Source organism: Spea bombifrons, chromosome 13 (assembly GCF_027358695.1).
Source record: "Spea bombifrons isolate aSpeBom1 chromosome 13, aSpeBom1.2.pri, whole genome shotgun sequence".
Taxonomy (NCBI): domain Eukaryota; kingdom Metazoa; phylum Chordata; class Amphibia; order Anura; family Pelobatidae; genus Spea; species Spea bombifrons.
The window spans coordinates 21884078-21901676 of NC_071099.1; the positions used below are offsets into that span (position 1 = coordinate 21884078).

The 17599-nt window shown below is 53.4% G+C and overlaps 1 protein-coding gene across 2 annotated transcripts in view; it reads right to left on the reverse strand.

The window, feature by feature from the left end:
- Nucleotides 1-1318: 1318 nt before the first annotated feature.
- TBCD (tubulin folding cofactor D) overlaps nucleotides 1319-17599 on the reverse strand; it is a 53704-nt gene continuing 37423 nt past the window's right edge. For both annotated transcript variants that reach the window (XM_053453201.1, XM_053453202.1), the window contains exons 16-40: nucleotides 15116-15173; nucleotides 14086-14115; nucleotides 13421-13506; nucleotides 13007-13087; nucleotides 12466-12539; nucleotides 12092-12209; nucleotides 11809-11869; nucleotides 11609-11631; nucleotides 10446-10477; nucleotides 9913-9972; nucleotides 9586-9662; nucleotides 9082-9163; nucleotides 8176-8294; nucleotides 7764-7855; nucleotides 7522-7662; nucleotides 6589-6672; nucleotides 6017-6175; nucleotides 5798-5936; nucleotides 5434-5555; nucleotides 5213-5290; nucleotides 4479-4568; nucleotides 3682-3769; nucleotides 3050-3159; nucleotides 1923-2007; nucleotides 1319-1488 (exon numbers count right to left, since the gene is read on the reverse strand). In XM_053453201.1, coding sequence (XP_053309176.1) covers nucleotides 1480-1488; nucleotides 1923-2007; nucleotides 3050-3159; nucleotides 3682-3769; nucleotides 4479-4568; nucleotides 5213-5290; nucleotides 5434-5555; nucleotides 5798-5936; nucleotides 6017-6175; nucleotides 6589-6672; nucleotides 7522-7662; nucleotides 7764-7855; nucleotides 8176-8294; nucleotides 9082-9163; nucleotides 9586-9662; nucleotides 9913-9972; nucleotides 10446-10477; nucleotides 11609-11631; nucleotides 11809-11869; nucleotides 12092-12209; nucleotides 12466-12539; nucleotides 13007-13087; nucleotides 13421-13506; nucleotides 14086-14115; nucleotides 15116-15173 — 2098 coding nt within the window. In that variant the 3' untranslated portion in view covers nucleotides 1319-1479. The remainder of the gene's footprint in view (nucleotides 1489-1922; nucleotides 2008-3049; nucleotides 3160-3681; nucleotides 3770-4478; nucleotides 4569-5212; nucleotides 5291-5433; nucleotides 5556-5797; nucleotides 5937-6016; nucleotides 6176-6588; nucleotides 6673-7521; nucleotides 7663-7763; nucleotides 7856-8175; nucleotides 8295-9081; nucleotides 9164-9585; nucleotides 9663-9912; nucleotides 9973-10445; nucleotides 10478-11608; nucleotides 11632-11808; nucleotides 11870-12091; nucleotides 12210-12465; nucleotides 12540-13006; nucleotides 13088-13420; nucleotides 13507-14085; nucleotides 14116-15115; nucleotides 15174-17599) is intronic.

Sequence of the window (17599 nt, forward strand, 5' to 3'; positions counted from 1 at the left end):
CTGGTTAATATAATGGCCCCCATACCCATGTGTATTAACACCCCCCATTTGTGTATTGATATATGTGACATCCTTCTAACCACCCTGATGTGTAATTATGTCCCCAGCCACCATCTTTTTGTATTATTTAATTTTCCCAATGCAGCCCCCCCTTGTTAATGTCCCTCCTTCTGTCACCTCCACTATTTATTTAAAATAAAATACTTTTTTGCTGGCCTTCATTCTTCCACTGTAACACAGCAGGCTGCTCTTCTCCCTCACGCTCTTCTCCCTGTCAGGCAGTGACAAGCAACTGCTCCGTAAGAGCCCGCCCCCTTCAAAGGGGCGGGAAAAAGAGCCTCAGTCAGTGATCGGCATCCCTGCAATCCATTAAGCAGCCAGCGGAGGCGGTTTTACAGCCGCTTTGAAACTGTCAGCCGCATCGGCTGCAATTAGAGCTTAGTGTTCCGGCACACCGGGTCAATGGTATAGCGTTTCAATTGGGGGGGGCACACTGGGGGGCACAGCATAATGTAGGGGGGGCCATGGCCCCCTCTGGCCCCCCCCTGGCGACTCTAGACACTCGGGGGGTGAGAGGGGACACTCGTCTCTAGACACTTGGGGGGTGAGCAGATACACTCGGGGGTGAGAGGGGACACTCTCAGGGGGGTGTGTTCACTCACATCTAGAGCCCGGCATCAGGCAGATTGGGGCAAACTGTCTGACCTGAAATAATAGTTTGTATGTATTTTGGGCTGAGGAATACTATAGACGTAGCTGCCGCCAAAGAGTGATGGGAGTTTGAGCGCAAGGCTTTTTTCTGTGTGTTTGACCTAAAATAATTAAGCGATTTCCTCTGACCCCTCGGTTCAGAAATTGGGGTGTATTTGTAGCTTCTCTCCCCGTGCAGGAATCTAACGCCCTCCACTTACTGTCCTCTCTGTCTGACAGACGCCGTGACGGCCTTCAACTTATTACCCAACTACCCCGGGAGGGCATGTTGGGGTGGGTGTGCGGTGACAGAGCTGGCTCCCGGTGCAGGACGGTACTATGTCACCCACCATACCTGGAGCGGGCGAGCGTCGCGGAGGGATATCGGGGTACATGCCGAGAACCCTTTCATTGTCAGAATAGAAAGCATTAAGTGTGATGTTCTAGAGCAGACTACATAATAAAGACTCTGGGGAGTGCTCACTCACTCGCAATCTGCCTCTTTCTCTCGGACGCTCCAAGTTCTCAGCAGGGTCCCTGGAAACTCCTAACAGTGCTGAATATGGAGCAGTCGCCATGGAAATTAGGTAATTAGGCATACACATAGTTAACACAGATCAGACGCGGATGCTGTTACACGGATTTATTTCAGGTTTGTGGCTTGCACACAGGTGTAAAGGATATCGCATGCAAACACGTCGCCCTCTGCTGGGCGCAGGCGGAATCGCACAGAACCGTTGGTCGTCGGGTTGGATGAGAGGTCACAGAACATCGCGCTTCTTGTGAACGTCACGGCCCCTGCGGGGAATAAAGAGCGCTGCGTTAAGGTGTAAATGCAGAGATTATTGTTAAATCCCATAAAGTCGGAACAGGTGGGTTTTCTGTGACCCGGAGCGGAAGCGCGCATGTTCCCCGCCGCGATACCCTCTCAGCATCTGTCCTGGGGCTTATTCACTAAACTGAGGATTGCTGCAGCATGAGGAAGGGGCTATAAGGGTGAGTCTAGGGTTATAGGCTTCTGCCCCACTACCATGGGGGTCACGTAACCCCCTGCTGGGGCAATCGCTTGCCTTAGCGCACCCTTAAGTGTGATGGAAAGAGTTAACGGCTGGCATTTTCTATCTGCCGAGTTCCTGTTGCCAATGCACTAACGCCGCCGAGTGCTTGCCGTGATACTCCGTTTTAAGACGTATCGAGTATCTGGTCAGTGATAACCCCGGCCCCCCGCTTACCTTTGCCACCAGCGTGGGCTTCGGCACATTCATCAAGTCGCACAGATAATTGCGCTTCTCCCTCAGGCTGGGCAGATCGGCGTCCCTGAGGAGAAAGGTGGCAGGTGTCAGACGTGCGGGGGGGCTTTGCAGCCGTATGGGGAGACGTGCCGACCACTAACTGTACAGAGTATCAGGGGGCGCACCGACCTCTAACTGTACAGAGTATCAGGGGGGCACACTGACCACTAATTGTACAGAGTATCGGGGGGCACACTGACCTAACTGTACAGAGTATCAGGGGGGCACACCGACCTAACTGTACAGAGTATCAGGAGGCGCACCGACCTCTAACTGTACAGAGTATCAGGGGGCGCACCGACCTCTAACTGTACAGAGTATCAGGGGGGGCACGCGCTGACCGCTAAGTGTACAAAGTATCAGACGGGCGCGCACCAACCGCTAACTGTACAGAGTACCGGGGGGGCGCGCTGACCGCTAACTGTATCAGGGTGGGCACACGCCGACTGCTAACTGTACAGAGTATCAGGGGGGGGGGCGCTCGCTGACCGCTAACTGTACAGAGTATCAGGGGGGCTTGCCGGCCTCTAACTGTACAGAGTATCGGGGGCGCACTGACCGCTAACTGTACAGAGTATCAGGGGGGCGCGCCGGCTGCAGGCGTTTATTTTCCCAGCCGCAGCCTTCAAAGACCTCTGGAACGTCAACACTATATTTCTAATAACCTCCAGAAATCCTTCGCTGGAACTTCCAGAAGCGCGAAATTCCAAAGAAACCCGAAGGATTAAATGTAACGGCTCGGTGTTTATACGACGGCATCTGAACCTGAACCTCTGCCTTATTCCTCCCCGATACAGGGAAACAGCCACAAGGGAATCACTCCAACAGATTTTAACATTTTAACTTAAAATCAAACCCAGAACCTGCTGGTAGATCAGCCCCCCGTCTAGCCTCCCCGTTTCTCCTGCTGTAAAGACCCAAACCTTAATCTCATTTTAGATTCAGGAGCCACCCTCACTGTATTACCCTCTACCACCTCTGCTGGGAGGCTGCTCCATCCATCTACCAGTAAAGTAAAAATAGCAGGACTCAAAAAATCATCAATCCAGATAGAAGGAACTACTCACCAGTTGGTGTCGCTTAGAACAGCCATGACATCATCCAGGATTTCTGGTCCTATGACATCATCGTAAGTCAGCAGCATTTCGTACACCTGGCTGGCTGTCGTCTTTCTTATCTGCACAGAGAGATTTATTAGAAGAAGGACCCCCCTCGGCACGTGGGACCCCGGGTGGACTTAAAGATAGAGGGGATCTGGAGCTCCTGTACCGTTTTGGGGGGTAAGAAAGAGTTAATTTCAATATAGAAGAAGGAAAAATCCCTCCTCCTGATTGGCCGAGCGGAGATCTGCATCTTACAAAGTAATTTGGTCTTTTTCCGGGTTATTTTAAAAGCTGGAAACATTTTCTCCTGAATATTTTATGGTCGGGGGAGGGGGGTTCAGGTCGGTGGAATTTGGCGCTTTGTGTTATTTCAGGAGCCGCGGTCCGGCCGCGCATGTCTGTGGGAGCCAAGTATTTTCATGACTGTTACAAAAAACGATTATCGGACGCGGAGTGGAGGACTGTAATCTCTGAAACGGTACCCAGCGAGGGGCTCTCAGGGCAATTGGGAGGGGGGCAGTAGGAAGGGGGTAGTTGGGAAGGGGGTAGTTGGGAGGGGGGCAGTTGATAACAGAGAGCGAGGCCGTGACACTCACAATCGGGAACGGATGACAAACTAGTAGCAGCAGCTGGAACAGGATCTTCTTTCTGATCTCTCCGGGGAACTGGACCAATCCGCAGAACCTGAGGAGCAACGAGAGCCGCAGCGTTTAGCGTAACATGCGCGGGTACGTAGCTGATCATGTGCTCAGCGCAAACAAGTCTGTGCACTTAGCCAGTGAGCTACCCCTCTGCCAGGTGCATTTACCCCACGTTCACATCCTCCATGTACGTTTTCGGAAATGCATAGACTGTGCAGAGCACATAACGGATCCAGCCAGATCCCATAATGCATGAAGAGCAGGCTTCTAATTACCCCAGGTGCCAAGCGGGCCGGATGTGAACTGCACGAGTCTAGCTGACGGAGCGGCCGCCCCTTGGACATCATTCTATGGCCAGCGTCGCCGGCCAGGAGGGGTGACTGTCGGGGACGGCAGCGCTCGTTGTAGCTAAACGTGAGTCCAGACGAGGGGAGGCGTCCCGCAGCAGGTGTCACGTTGGAATTGCGCCAGATCGGAGCTCGCGGGGTAACAAAAGCCGAGTCAGCGAAATACCGACTGAGCCGACAGCGAGCGTTAACCCATCGCGTGCCGGAGTGCAGGAACGCCGCCGCCTCCTCTGGGATTCACAACAAAACGGCCACCTCGCTACCGGATCAGACTCCGGATCAGACTCTGAATTACTTCCGGACGGCTTCTAAAGGGATCTCAAGCAGGATTCCGCTGCAGCAGCCGTGAGAAGCAGGAGTTAGGGGTCCGGTAAAGACCCCGCGGCGCGTTTCCCAGATACTCACACGGCGACGCTGGAGCGAAGCTTCTGGACATCCTTGGTCTTCCGAATCTCCTCCTTAGTGAGCAGCAGGAGACGTTCAGCAAACGGGTGGCTGCAGAGAGAGATTTAAAACACGCGATTACATGAGAAACGCGCCTGTAACGTGTAAACACGTCGCCGTCACTGAGCTCTACACGTGTGACGGACAGAGACTTCATCTACCAGCACATCGCAGGTTAAGGATGCAGAACACGCAGCGGTCACTCGTATGTCTGGACGTGTAACACGCTTAAGCCGTCGCACTAATTCCACTCACACTCCAGAGATCACAATGCGGCCAATCGAGAGACATTTTAAACCGAACTGGCGGCAGTGGGACAGAAGTCGCGCGGAAACATCTGGAATCATTTTAACAAGAACGCCAAGACCCCAACTCAACCCCAACGCTGTCACCAAACGCCCCCCCACACCGTCACCCGTCAGAAACGTTCATTCACTTTTAGTCATTAAAAGACGGAAACTGGCTAATTTCCTCCAATTTTAGAGAAAAGCTAGAAATCAGCGTTTGGGGGGGCATCGGGTGACTTCTCATCTCTCCATCAAGCAAAAGTTTATACATTTGGAGAACGAGAGATAGAGATGTGTATCGCCCCACGTGCCCCGGGGTGAGGAGCCTAGGCCCAGCGCGGGGTAGAAGGGCAGGTTCGCTGTTGGCTGGCGTTAAAGGGGTAAAATTGTGTAGAAATCAATACTTACTTTTCCTCCAGCGTGAAGAGATCAAAGCAGCCGTTGGCCAACATCTGGTCCAACATCTTCATCAGCGGAACGGAAACCCTGGGAGGAAAGAACAGCGTTTATAACGAATCACAACGAGACGGGTGACGCGTTTCACAGAGGGAGGCCGGAACGCGTGGCTGCGCAGGATGGGGGCGCTTGCCGCAGGAGATTGCGCAGGTTTGGCTTCCGGACCGGGTTACCTGTCATTGTGTTGATTGTCTCTGAAGACCTGCAGGAGAGTTTTGGAGAAGGAATCGAGAGACTCTGCATCGCTCTGGATCAGCCGCAGATAGTCAAACAGGCTCTGAGCAGAGTATCGCACCTGCGCGGGACAAACAGTGGACTACTACATATACATATAATGTAAAGAGCGCTTCTGTGCAGTTTGAAGAGTGTTAAATACCTGGTTTCTAGGAGGTAGGAAGTAACGCAGCGTCTGAAGAGCAAAAAGCTCAAACCTTGAACACAGGTTTATTAACGCTCTTTGGCTGTTATAGGGTTAATATTGTTGGCCGGGGGCCGGGTCGGACCAGGTTCATGGAAACCGGGCCGGGAAGGACTTACCGTTGACTCCGTTAATCCTCCGACCGACACAGCGAGTCCCGTCAGCACGTAGTATCGATACGTCGGTAGCCCCAAAAGCTGAGTGATTTGGGGGAAGGCCTGCGATGGAGCCCCCCAATTCAGCGAGTCTGCCTGCGACCTACAGAGAAGAGCCGCGCGTTAGCATTTAGTAGCCAGGCCCCCGATATACACTGCAAGTAACGGGGGTCCGGCTGTTACCTGGGGAAGAGTCTCTCCAGATCCTCGCGATGTGGAATGTGTGGAACGGAAGGTTTGTCGAAGTACAGGAGGCCGAGGAAGACGGACGCCGCGTGGGCTCGGAACCGATCGATCTTCTCCGCCGATTGCTGGGACAGAGAACACATCATCCGCCGGCAGCTGCAGAAACCACAGAGGTCGGCTCAGGAGCACGAGGCACGCCCACGGCCCCCCCCCGTCTTCATCGGGGCCCGCCCACGGCCCCCCCGTCTTCATCGGGGCCTGCCCACGGCCCCCCCCGTCTGCATCGGGGCCCGCTCACAACGCCCCCCGCCTGCATCGGGGCATCACGTATTTACCCAGCGACCTCTTATCATATGGGCCCAGGTGTGAAAGCCGGACACCGACCGATCCACCTGAGCTCATCCGAGGAGATCCTGAAAGCTGCAGGAGGAGATCCTGGGACATACGCACTAGAGTAATATATAAGTATATATATATGTATATATAGAGAGAGCGATGCCGGGTAAATGGAGTTAAAGGGTCCCCGGCTGGGTTATAACTCGGCGTTAATTCTGTTAAACGTCGCTTACAAGTCTTCGGTTATCAGCCCCGGCTCGCTCCGCGCCAGTAACATCGTGACGTCCATCAGACCGGCCATCGCCGCTTCCCGCACCCTGCACAACGACACAGAACAAGAGTGACCCCCAAACCTGCTACACCACCCTTTGGGGTCATTTTACACGAATCAAACCAATTGTGTTTTTCCTCAAACACGAGATCTCTTTGTGAAAGAGCCGGTTCGGGTGACAATGGTGCCGTCGCCTCGTGTGTCGCCGTGTGCCTCGGGTGTGCCGTGCCGTATGGCCTAACGCTCAGCGCGTTCTACCACATTCCTACTCGATGCGGCGCCCGCACTTCACCCTCCGAGCGCGCCCTGCGCTCCAACGCCACGAGAGTCCCAACCGAAGCGCTGACCGGCCCTGCGGCTCGTGCGGGACCCCTAGGACCCCGGCTCTGTGTCAGTGTTTAGACAGAATCTAACAACTTGATCTCTAACCGAATGGCACTTAAATCATCAGCAAAGAAATGTTTAACGGAGAAAAATATATCTCCAAAAAATAAAGAAAAATCCTAAAAGCGAAATCTGATTAAAAACACCCAGAGAGAAAGAATACGGCGACACATAAGACAGTTCGTAGACGAGAGGCCGAGACTGCTCCGAGACTGCTCCGTGAGCAGCGGCTGACACGTTCTGCGTCGCTGCAAAAGCTGTACAATGTCGCCCCCTACAGCTCAATCTATAACATGACACAAGGCGCCTCGCTGTGTAACGACCCGAGCTCTCTGCGCGTTATCTCCGGATCAGAATATCAGGGAATCTCCTGCGGGCGCCCATCACACCCTTTACTGCCCATCACACCCTTTACTGCCCATCACACCCTTTATGTATATATATAGAGACACAGTTATATTAAATTCCGTTATAATGGCCCCTTTGCGGCACACCGGACAGCAGCTCTTACCAGGTCCCCACGTCTCCGCGGCTGTCCGTTGTGTAGTCGTTCATGCACCCCAATAACGTGTTGTACACAAGGGGGACATTTTCCGCGCAGAGGACCTCGGTCTGACACCCGTCGGCTTTCGCTCCAACTGTCTGGCAGACTCTAAAAGGGGCAAAAAGAGGCAATAAATCAGCCAAAGGGGGGGGCGATATCTGAACAGCAAACACGGGAGTAGAAGCAACACGCTACACGGGATAACATACCGAGCGATCGCTTTCAGCGCGTCCCTCCTGGACTCGGCGAAACGGACGTCTCTCCCGGTAATGAGGGTGACGTTCCTCAGACCCTCCAGGACCTAACAAAATAAAACAGAGTAAAGCGGAGGTCTGCGGGGGTCCGACGCGGGACTAACGGAAACGTTCGGTGAGGTTGAGACCCCTCAGAGACCGGCTGGTACCGGAGGCTAATCTGCAACCTTTTTTACATCATTTTCACAGATTGTAGAAATATTTCCCGATACCCGGAAGCCTGATCCGCCGACGGGCAGAGTGTTTCCGACTTTCCCCGTCGAGACGATTTGCATATTTCGGGAGCGATCATAGTTTCTAATGAATGAGCAACGGTTTCTATCACCCAAACAGGAGCCCAGCGAGCCGCCGGGGGGCAGGAAGGTACCTGTTGCAGCTTGAATCTCAGCATAAACCGAGGAAGGGCCCCCAGGGCCAGAGAGAAGCCGCAGCGAGTCATCTCCTCAGCGCTCTGCAGCTCCGCAACGTACAGCGTCACCAAGTCACCTGTCCAGAGAGAAGGGGGAAGAATATTACCGGTAACACCGCGCCATCACCCATACACCTCGCTATGGTACAGGGGCCCCTGTAACCCAATAACACCAGTCAGGCCTAGATACACAAGTATCACAACGGCATCCGCCGACTGCCAGGGGTGGCCAGAAGGACTCTGGAGGAAACGGCCCCAGTCCTTTCCCCAATTAAACCAGCGGGGCAGCCAATGGAAGGCAGAGTGTTTTCCCTGCTGGTCTCCCGTCGGCTGCACCCAGGATTCTATAAAATTCAATAAAGACTAATAACCCCCCCCCCCGGACACTCGTTTCTCTCTTTAGGGTTTTGCTGCCCCCTGCTGGCGCTCAGAAGCTTTTCATTCCGATTTATTTGTAATGAAATCACAGAGAGCAGCAGAGTACGGAGCCGACGGCCGCCATCCTGGGCCGCAAAAGGAAATCCACCCAGATATGGGGGGGGGGGGTAACTAATGGACTGTAAGCTTAGCAGCCCAGAACAGATGCACTGCAGGAAATTGGCTGTTAAAAGACTTCTTCTCGCTGCAAGTTCAGCTTTTTAGAATTACCTGTCTGAGGCGACGCATTTTACTCGGAACGAAGCCCTTACTCGAGCGGGGGACGCGATCCTCGCACCCGGCTGAGAACCATCCTTTCTCAGGCTAACTTCTCCAGATCACGGAAATGCCAGATCGGGGAGAGTTGGTTAGAGAGGCTGCCAGCCCCTGGTGCCTGGGGGGGGGGGGGTAATGAAAGCTGCCCCTTTAAAGGAGTTATTCGCTTACCCTGCACAGCGGGATCGGCGTCGCCTGCCGGGTTCCGGTAAAAGGCATCGCACAGCGCGGACAGGGCCGAGACGGCAGCTTCCTGGAAGACAGATCACAGGATTAAGACGTCTGAAATACACATCGACGCTCAGCGGCTGCAGGCCGACGACGAGCGAGGAGGCGAGACGCGAAGAGACCAGCGCTGCGGGGGATTAACAGAGAGCACGCTGTCAGCAGGAGACCAACGAGTCCTCCGCACCACAGCAAAAGTACTCTGAGGTGTGGCCCGGGTCCGAACACATTCATCGTGGGCAGTTTTCTTTTTCGGGGTATCTGTCTTATCTGCCCCCCATGTGATCATAAATCAGTAAATGATGCATAGTCTGCCCCGCTACAGGAAGTGCATTAACATAAAGCAGATCCAAATTCAGCCTGGCTTTAAAGGGCCGCCTGGTGCCGGGTCCGCGGGGATTTCATCTCGGCAGATACCCGGGGGGGAATAATCACACGATGTGGCGGTACCTTTATCCTGGGTCTGGACGAGCTGGAGACCAGATGAAGGTTTTTCAGACTGTCGTTTATGAGCGACTGCCATCCGGCTGCAAGAGAAGCGAAGTCAGAAACCGAGGGAACGTACAGAGGGACGCGCCGGGCCGGCAGCAACACCACCAGCAACCCCGCCAACCACGCCGTCAGCCACGGAGCTCCCATCACAGCGAGCGCATCAACAAAAATCACCCAAAGAACGAGAAACAAACAGCTTTCTGAGAAAGACGTCGGACGCGAGCCGCCCGGACCGGAGTAACGGTCGCTTTATTTTACTTTATCACAAGCAGACGAATCGCTTACCGACTGCCTGCCCGGGGTGCCCGATTCCTGAGAGGGATAACTTTTCAATCAGGCAGCAGACTGTGAGGGAGAAAAATCACGTTTACACCACGGACTTCCATACAAAATCACGTTAACCCTTCCCTGCCATGACATAAACACCGCTCTGGCACTACGGGGGTTAATAGAACACCTTCTTCCCTTTTTAACCAATAATCCCTTTGATCTCTAGATTGTAAGCAGGGCTCTCTCCACCAAATGTATCGGTTTGTCTCCGTCTGTCAGTTCTTGTCTTGTCAGATCCCTTGAATTTATGGATTGTATTAAGCGCTGCGTAAACTGTTGGCGCCATATAAATAAAGGATAATAATAATAATAATAATAATAATAAATAAAGTAAGAAATCATCCAATCATCCGCGATCGCTGGCTACTGTCTGCCCCCCGCTGCAGCTGTCACCGCGTGGGGGCCGCTAACTACTGTCCATCAAATCATCTTATCGGCAGCGATTACCCAACATGCGCCAAACCCGGGGGAAACGTGTAAAAACTTACCGGCGGGTCTCATTAACTCTCCGCCCAGACCCCTGAGAAAACACAGAAAAGAATCACATTTTAATGAAACGTCTATTTAAATAAGTCGAGTGTCAGCGGCCGGCGCGGCTCGTCGCTGAGAGAGGTCCTGGGGGTCCCGGGGGCCGCGCTCTGTTACATTCCCCAAATAAAAATCCAACAAAGACGCCTTAACGCAGAAATGTCACATTCTGGTCTCTTGTAACTTTTCTCCTCTTTTATAATACATTTTCCTCCTTTAACCCTTTATGTATTAAAATGTCTCTCTCTCTCGTCTCTCGCCGAATATATATAATGCATTTAGCAGATAAGCCCCGTCCCGTTCTATTGAGAGATGCGGTATTGGCTGCGGGGGCCGCGGGGGGCCGGGGCAGAGAGGAATCCGCAGGATGTGAGGCAGAGATAAGAATCAGATTGCCGGGAAATGAAAGAAGCCGGCGGGATTCATGTGGCTTGTGCCAAGCAGCAAACGTAAACAAACAAACAAACAAACAAACAAACAAACATGCTCCATGGGGCCGTTTAAAGGTAAACAAATGCCCCCCCCCCCAGGACCGCAGAGGATGGGGCTGCTGCCTAAATTAAATATGTGATCTCTGTGATCCGCCCAAAGAGACCTACTGGAGATTAGGAAAGATGTGACATAAAATTCAACCCCCCCCCCCCCCCCGCAACAGAAACTGAAACAAATCATTACCCAGAACCACTTAGACTGCCACCTCTGCTGGAAGGCTATACTTCATATCTGCAAACCTTTCTGGGTAATAATCTCCCAGCGGAACCCCTCTCTCGTGATTGTTACTAAATGATCTCCGGTCGGACTCCTCGGGTAATCAGTGAAATCTACATAATGAATGGACGTCAGGACTGTTTACACAGCGAGCGGCATGATGCCGGCCCGCCAGACAATGATCTATATCACAGGATCAAGGCTTGGCGGGGGCTGTGTGCGGACCCCCAGCACGGACCCCCGCTGCCCGGCGTGTGATCTGTCTCTGCAGATGTGAAGCCCTCGTGTTTATTAGTAAATACAGAGCCCGGGGTGTTTATTTACTGTACGCGCCAGGCACAGGGACCCCCCCAGAGGAAGATACTGCTCACAGAGTCTTCACTCCCCCCATCCATGAAATAACGATTATTCTCACCTGAATAACTGGCGCTCCTGGAGCTGCAAGAGACGACAGCGCGTTAGGGGCGCGTTTACTAAATGGGGTTACGCGTAACGAAGGGTGATAACGATTCAACAAACGGGAAATAAATAATCCAGGCGACGGCAGCCATCTTTATACCCGCGGGGTCCCTCCTCCCCAGCCGGTACAGACCCCCCCCCCGTGTCTTTTCTTACCTTTTGATTAATGGCTATTAATTCACACAGGATTTCGCTGTCCAAATAATCAGAGACGGGTCTGGGAAAGGAAAGATTATTATTAAAATGTATTCGTAGCGACTGTCCTCGTGACATCATAATGATAGAAGATTAATATACCCCCCCCCCAACAGCTGGGGCATCTAACAATCCCAGTACCAGAACTACCCTCCCAGGGCAATTACATTTTACTAAGTCAGGGGAAATCACATGACCGTATATCACATGTTGGTCGCGGCGCGGGATGTATGGCGACATCTACCTGTTACTCTTGGACGCCATCTTGTACAACGCGTGGGTTATTTCGGCACAAGCCAAGATGGCACCGTGGCGGGTGTGCAGGTCCGATCCAGTGGCCAGGGGCAGCAGCCGTGGCAAAACTGTCCAAGACAAAGTTGGATGATTATTTAGTAACCATAGCAACCCAAAAAATGCAGTTTCCAGCGAGAAGACAGACAGGGGAATCCGGGGAGTAAGGAAGAGCGTTGGTTGCCCCTTCCAATGGATTATTGCCCCAAGGAGTCAATTCTCCAATAGTCCAGCGGGGCTGTAATGATATTTGCCCTTGAGGCACTAATACCTTTTCGTTCTCCCTTACTAACCCTCGTCCAGGCAGCCGACGGCCGGCAGACTCACCGTCCTTTCTGATGTAATCCGGGGCGGTCGGAGTGAGGTTGTGCAGGGCCTTAGTTGATAGTTCCCGTATTACGCTGAAACGACAAAACCGGTATGGATTATAATCCGAGATAATAATATCTCCGCAGCCCCCCGGGAAGCCCCCGCAGAGCATCTCGGAAAGCTTCAGGTTTATTTGGCGCTGTTATTACCCTGAATTACACACACGAGGGGTGACGGAGAGGCAAATCCTAGCCTGCGAGGGGCAGATTTTGCCCGGGGATAGTTGTGGGGCTGCTGCTTTGAAGTCTCCTGCAGTCTCCTCGTTAAGGCTGTGTGGGGTCCGGGGCATGCGCAGAGACCCCAGCTCCAGGGACCAGGCAGCGTGAGGGTCCCGCCACGGCTGACACTAGGGGGGCTTTTGTTTCACCATCAGCCACGGCCTCGGGAGCTTAAACCAAATTTCTCTTCATTTCTGTAAAACGATTCTTGTTTTTTGTTCTCGGATTCTGCCCCAAACGCTGGTTTGTGCGTTTATTGCCCCCCTTTGCCCGGCACTGACCTGTCCCAGTGGTTGATCTTCATTTCTGCCAGGTGGTCTATCATCGGCTTGGTGTATTCGGCAAATCCGGCGACAAACACGCTGCGAAAAACGCAAAGAAATCAAAATTCAAACGGAACACCGCAAACCTGCCACGGGTCTCCGAGACTACAATTCCTACAATCCTCTGCTATGTATCTAATCTGCATAGAGAGTAAAGGGTTAAACTCTGTAACTGCTCTTTCCAGGTTTTAATACAGGCAGATGTTGGGCCTCCTTCTTACCCCGGAGCAGGGCAAACATGGAAATTCTACCCACGTGCAATAAAATGCCGGTCTAGGTACTATCAATTTCAGGTTAACCCTTTAATGACCCGGGTGCTAATACCCCCCTCTCTGGTCTAAATCTACCTGCCCCCCACCATTTCAAACATACCTGATATTTAAGTAGCAGTTGGCTTGGTTTCCGACGGAGAAATAATCGGCGGCCGTTAAGATGTCGATGCCGTGCGGGAACGTCCCCTGCGGAGACAGCAACGGCGGTCAAATATACCAACCCCAGCCTATGGGGGGGTGCACCCACAATCCTTTGCAGTGGCGGTTTAAAATGCCCCTAGTTACCTCTGCCGCAGGGCAAACACTACACTGGGACATTACCCAGAATGCCCGGCTACAGCAAAACTGGGGTTATTGTAGTAGAATCTATTGCTGGTGTCCATTTTGGGACAAAAAAAGCTTTTATTCGATAAAAATCCATTATTCAGAATATATGGAATATCTAGTAACTTGGTGATTTGGGGGGGGAGAGGGTATTTCCTGGTAAAGTGTAAGTGGCACATGCAGTGTAGTCTTGGGGGGGGGTAATTACCCCTCCTTCCAGTGGAAACTTTGCACAACTTGTCATTGAGAGACATTAAGAAATCACCCGGAATCCGCAGGCCACTTCCCCGAACCGCTCGCCGTCTTCATACCACCCCGGGGTAATTAATACCTCCCCGGGGTAATTAATACCTCGTTGTGCAATTGGCCCAGAGGTTGGGTGTGAATAGAAGGGTGGCACGCCATGGGTTAAAGGAGACGGCCGGCAGAAAGTTAACGTACCTGTCTCCCCACATTCTCCTGGAAGGCTGCCTGCGGAAAGCAGAACAAACAAAGCAAAATGAGACGCCTCGGCTTCTGACCAAACCCCGGCAGATGAATTCTAAACAAACAGAGCGCGGTATTAATGACCCGTGGCTTTACATTCTGGGATAAAGGACACGTCGCGGGTGGAGCGAGGCCCATGGGGCCCGCGGGGCCTTTTCTCGCTGCCGTTGTTAAGACACTTGTAGCGCAACATTTCATCTGCCGTCCGCACACGATGCGGGTCCCCGCCGCCGCCGCCGCCTCTCCTGCGCAGGGACATCGTTTGCATTCTTCTTCCTTTTCCTTGTTGCACAATCAGGTGTCACTCGGGGAGAAATGTCACAGAGCTGCGTTTGTAGCCTCCAGTCACACTTTCAATCCGAGCCTCTGCCCCTGATTCTGGAGGCCAAGAACTAGAAGAACCTCCGCCATGTTTACCCCGAAATCAGGGGCAGCAATGGCAGAGTGTAGGCAGGGTAATCAATAGCTTAAAGCCCTATTTCTCCCGTTATTTTTCTTGCCGTCAGCAATACTTTTAGACAACGATCGCTCTGACCTTTCAAGCAGACCCTGAAAGACGGGTTAGAGGCCAGAGGCTCGCGATCAGGTCATTAAATGCCGGGACTCCCGGTACGAAGGGACACCCAGGAGGCGAAAGCCACTGACACGCAGGTCACTACATGCTCAGCCGGGAGGCCGGGCGCTCGCACTACTACCCCGGGGCTACAACTCCAACGCCGAGACCCGAGGCGACCTTTACACGCAAACACCGCTCCACTCCACGCAGACGCGAGAAAACTCACAACAGCCACGGAGATCACCAGATCACCATAACTAATGTGTGCACCCCCGCCAGATTAACGCCTCCGCCTGACGGCGGATGCTAGTAGTGACCGCTGCTGGACACCATGATGAGTCTTGGAAGTGCGCCGGTTTTCCTGCGATTAAAACAGATCGATATAGCACGCCGCGGAGAGCGCAAGCAAAGAAATGGACGGTGACTTACCGAGGCGGCTCTTCTGCAGTTTATGTCCCGGTCGAACACGGCGGCCACGACCAGCGCACTGCGGGGACAGAAGGAGAGATCATTCACACGCATCGCACGGTGACGCTTCATTCATTCGAAAAGGAATTAAACACGAAGCTCTGCGAAACGTCACCCAACGACAGAACTCTACCCCCCCCCCGTGCCCAACAACCACGACCCCGACACGAGCCGTGACCCCAACACGAGCCGTGACCCCGACACGAGCCGTGACCCCTCTGTGGGAACCGTGTTTAGGTGGTATGTTTTTGGGGGACCGGCGTAGTATTATTACCATTGTTCAACAATATAATTTCCAATGATGTCATACTGCGCGATTCTGATGCGTCTGTCCCTTAGTTACGAGGCAGCCCTGGTAGGTCTTGCGCTCGGCTGCCTGACGCGGGGTTCCTCTCGGCTTCGTTTAGCTTAACGAATAAACTTTACTTTCCCCCCCATCTCGGCGGAAGTCGTCTGGGAGGCAGAATCGTTCTGCACCTGTCCCCCCCCCAAGGGAAGTTAGAGCCGTCCTTCAAACCTCAGATTCCTCGTGTGATTTAATAACCGCGGGCCCGGCGATTATACAGAGATTACTTCCAGCTGTAAGGAAAGTCACCCGTCTGGGGGCAAAACACGCGGGATAGAGGGGCAGCCAACGAGCCCGCGTGCCGCACTTCGATTTACCTATGATGGAGCCGATTGCCCCTTTTGGGCAGATGATGCGTGCCGGGGGCCATTTACATTTACCCGACCCGCTCGCTCGCGCTCTCACCCTCCCTGACATACTGTCGTCCTCCCCGACCGCCGCTCTAACCCTCCCTAACCCGCTCCCCTCTCTCACCCGCTCCCCTCTCTCACCCTCCCCGACCCGCTCCCCTCTCTCGCCCTCCCCGAGCCGCTCTCATTTGTGGCCGTTTAGTAAATAATACAGTTAGTAGAGGTGGTGGAGATCTGGGGTCTGCATGTTATCGACTAATGGTAATAATCAGAGATGATCTATGTATTCTTATTGCTGGGGGGGTTAATTTTCCTTTGGCAGCGTTACAGACCGGCGACTTTTATCGGATTATTTGCACTTATTTGCTTTTGTTCTGCGAGTTTCTGTGATACTCCTCGCAAGGATTTCCTAACCGCTTCACTTCGCACGACGTGGGAAAACCGTGGCGTTCGGGCTCCGGCGTGCCTGGACTTGCCGCACCACACCTGAACGCCAGCGAGTGCAGCGGGGGCCGGCTCGCTTCCCCCAACGCAGGCGGCCACTCGGCGGAGCCGTACCCTGCCGGCCAGGGCTGCCCACTGCCCCCCCGACGCTTACATTTTACCCCCCGCGGGGGTAGATTCCTACATACCTCCCTGCACCTGCTACAACGCGGAGGGAGAAATCACATTTAGGCGAACGGACCCTAAAATCACATACGCTTTATATAACACTATATATTATTATTATCATTATTATTATTATTATTTCACCGGCCGCGGGATCCCGCACGATATTTGCTGTTTTTACACCAATAAAATATTTAAGGGGTCAGGCTGCTGAAAGCTAATTGAATGACTTGGCATAACCGGAAAGGGTCGCTTCTGTACGCTATATACGTGCATGCCGGGGCTCCACGTTCCCGGATATCCAGGCAGATCACGCGTGTTCTCGTCGTGCCGTGAAGCTGCTCGGCCACAAGACGTAGCTCAGAGCGATGCCTGGCGTGTCGTCACCCCGTGGGACAGTTTAGCCCCGGAGCAAAGTTATCTGAGACTGCGAGGCTTGGGAACCCAACACGCCCAGCAGCCTCTCGCCCTCGGGGAAGGTGAAACCGCCGTCACTCCCACAGCTCACGCTCCGTTTCAATTGTGTGCCGATGGGCTCCGAGCCGCTCTCGATGAGCTCACATGTCATAAAACACATTAGCCTGATTCAGCGCTTTCCTCCCAGCGATGGCGGCTCGTCGTGAGATCTGCCGGGGGGGGGGGAGCCGCGCCACGGTCGCTTCTCACTACAACTCTCCCCACCCTCAGCCACCCTGCAACAGCCAGTGTACAGAAGGGGGCTGTTGTGTAACCCCCACGTACCCCACTGCTGCATGCCACGTAAGGAACGCAGAACCCACTGCCGCATATTAACAGAGTGTTTACGTGGCGGCCCCGCGCATGGTGCGAATGGGCAGATCCTCAGCGTAATAGGGCAGGTTCCGGGGGCCACACATCGCGGCGCTGGCTTCATAATCTGCAGCGATCTGATGCAGGAGACCCCAGACCGGTGCTTTTTGTTTGGGTTGTTGTTAAAAATACCCCCGAAGCTCCCAGCTGGGGGTAATTTAGGGTGAAAGCGAGTCTCCTCTCCGCTGAGTGCGTGTCTCTGCAACAACTCCGACGGCAGCCAAAACCTGCGCAGCCAACGCATCCCTCAAGCAAATGCTTTACACGACCGTAATCCCACAATATTAGTAACAGCGATTCCCACAAACCCCA